General features: G+C 35.7%; 1 protein-coding gene across 4 annotated transcripts in view; it reads right to left on the reverse strand.

Annotated features, from left to right (window-relative positions):
• kif21a (kinesin family member 21A) overlaps nt 1-2,150 on the reverse strand; it is an 86,191-nt gene that overhangs the window by 27,177 nt on the left and 56,864 nt on the right. For all 4 annotated transcript variants that reach the window (XM_014026492.1, XM_014026493.1, XM_014026491.1 and 1 more), the window contains exons 12-13: nt 781-865; nt 578-692 (exon numbers count right to left, since the gene is read on the reverse strand). In XM_014026492.1, the coding sequence (XP_013881946.1) occupies nt 578-692; nt 781-865 (200 nt within the window). The remainder of the gene's footprint in view (nt 1-577; nt 693-780; nt 866-2,150) is intronic.

The following is a 2,150-nucleotide window of genomic DNA, read 5'->3' on the forward strand; positions in this document are numbered from 1 at the left end:
TATTACAAAAACACAAAATAAGTATAAATAAGTATTTATATTTGTGTACAAGCTGTTTAGATTGTCAAAAAGCCTGTGTTTTTAGGGTTATTAACAAAGTATGTGTACATAAGTATTTATATTTGTGTACAAGCTGTTTAGATTGTCAAAAAGCCTGTGTTTTTAAGGTTATTAACAAAGTATGTGTACTCAGACCAGTAATATTTGGGGTCACAAGTTTTTGCCATGAATATTTTGTGGGTCAGAAGATAAAAAGTTTGGAAACCACTGCTTTAATTGTTAGACTTACCTAATTCTAAGGTTTTTTTCGGCTGAAAGTACACAGCTCTTTCCTAACACAACTCAGTCTAGGACAGTTGTCTTCTGGTCTGCTTGATGTGACTCAACACTGCAGAGTGCTAGGTGGTATGCCCCATATTTTATACCACGGTACTTTCAACAATTATCCCAGTGTCCACAGTATTTCACAGTATTTTTCTTTTCCCTAAAAACCACTACAAAACTAAATCACTAAAATAACTACTTAACTTTTTGAACAGTTTTATCATCTTCACCAACAAGACAGAAACTTTGATACCTTTTTCATCTGACTCTGAGTCAGAATCATCAGAGCTCTCCTCCACATCCATTTCCTCCTCATCCTCTTCCTCCTCCTCCTCACCTTCCTCGTGGTCGCTGGTTTCTTGCACCTCCTAAAGCAGCATATTCAAATTATTTCGTTCTTAAGGAGCATTTACTCAGATATTTACGACAGGGCGTAGAGCTGAGAACAGATCAAACCATTTCGGTGTCCTCATTGACCCGCTCCGATGTTTCCTTCTCAGAGGCTTTTTCTGGCTCGTTGTCAGCTTCCTCCTTGTTGGCACTAAAAGATTCAGAGGTGATGGTTACACAGAGCTGCTCATCCATGATAAATACGACTTTACATAAAAGTTTCCTGTAGAAACAAGTTCAGATACGTCAAAACACATGTAGAGAACAAAGTATCTGAGGGTAATTAGACAGTTTAAATCATTTAGTGGGCACAGCTGTGAACAATCAGGGGGTAACACTGTCTTTTAGACAAAAATAAATAAAATAATTCAGCAAATGATAAAATGACATGTTCAGGTTCACGCTTGATGCTTTGAAACCAAGTGAGTCTTTGCAACAAATAATGAAGGTGCCTTTCTTCTGTTTTCATTGGAGTTTTTGTGGAAAAGACAGTGTCCTTGAACTGAGAAGGGAGGGATCTCAGTCTGAACAAAACCAAATGAAGTAAAGAAGCAGAGTGGAAAAAGCAGCTAAAAGAAACATAAATCAAATCCTTAAAACAAATGAAGTGGATAAATATTTTGTCAAGGGCTGAAACTGTTCATCGGATAACTCAAATAACTTGATTATAAGAAATCCTTGAGGCAAAAGTCGGATTTATACACGACTGTTTGATACTAACTGTGGTTTAGATCAGTGGTTCCCAAACTTTTCAGCTGTTGACCCACGAAATTTTAGAAGCAGACCTGAGCCCCCATCTGTTGTAACAATATCGTTTTTACGTCAAATAAACGAACGAGCATATAACATTGTTTATGACATTATTTTTGTCCATTCTAAGTACACTAATATTATTTTGTAACAACAAAGGCAAAAAAAATGTTGTTGGTTGTCATTTTTTAGTATAATTAATTCAGAAAATATTTTCAGGACCCCACTTTGGGTCCCGACCCCAACTTTGGGAACCACTGGTTTAGATGATCAACTATTACTATAGGACACGTTTCTGCTCCACAATGTGCAACAAAGCAAGGAGGGAAAAGAAAATGATTCAATCTGAGGAAAGGTCCAAAGAGGCTAAAAGCTTTAGCTCTGCATCAAACAGAAACAACGAGAAAATAATCTGCATTATTGTGGTAAGCTGAATCTGGTTTAATAAAGTCAACAACAACGTGCAAGGAAACACTCTTATTGAAAGGTTGATTACTGCAGACAAATGCAGCAGCTTCAAGTAGTGCTGTACCAAACAATTATTTTCAAATTGATTAATGTAACGATTATTTTTTCGATTATTTGATTATTCTAACAACAAATCTAAAAGTTATTCTGATGTGAGTGCACTGGAAATTTAAAATGTTTTCATCAAATTAACAAGAACAGTTCTTTAATATTGTAAT

This window comes from Austrofundulus limnaeus, unplaced genomic scaffold (genome assembly GCF_001266775.1).
Source record: "Austrofundulus limnaeus strain Quisiro unplaced genomic scaffold, Austrofundulus_limnaeus-1.0 Scaffold558, whole genome shotgun sequence".
Lineage (NCBI taxonomy): Eukaryota > Metazoa > Chordata > Actinopteri > Cyprinodontiformes > Rivulidae > Austrofundulus > Austrofundulus limnaeus.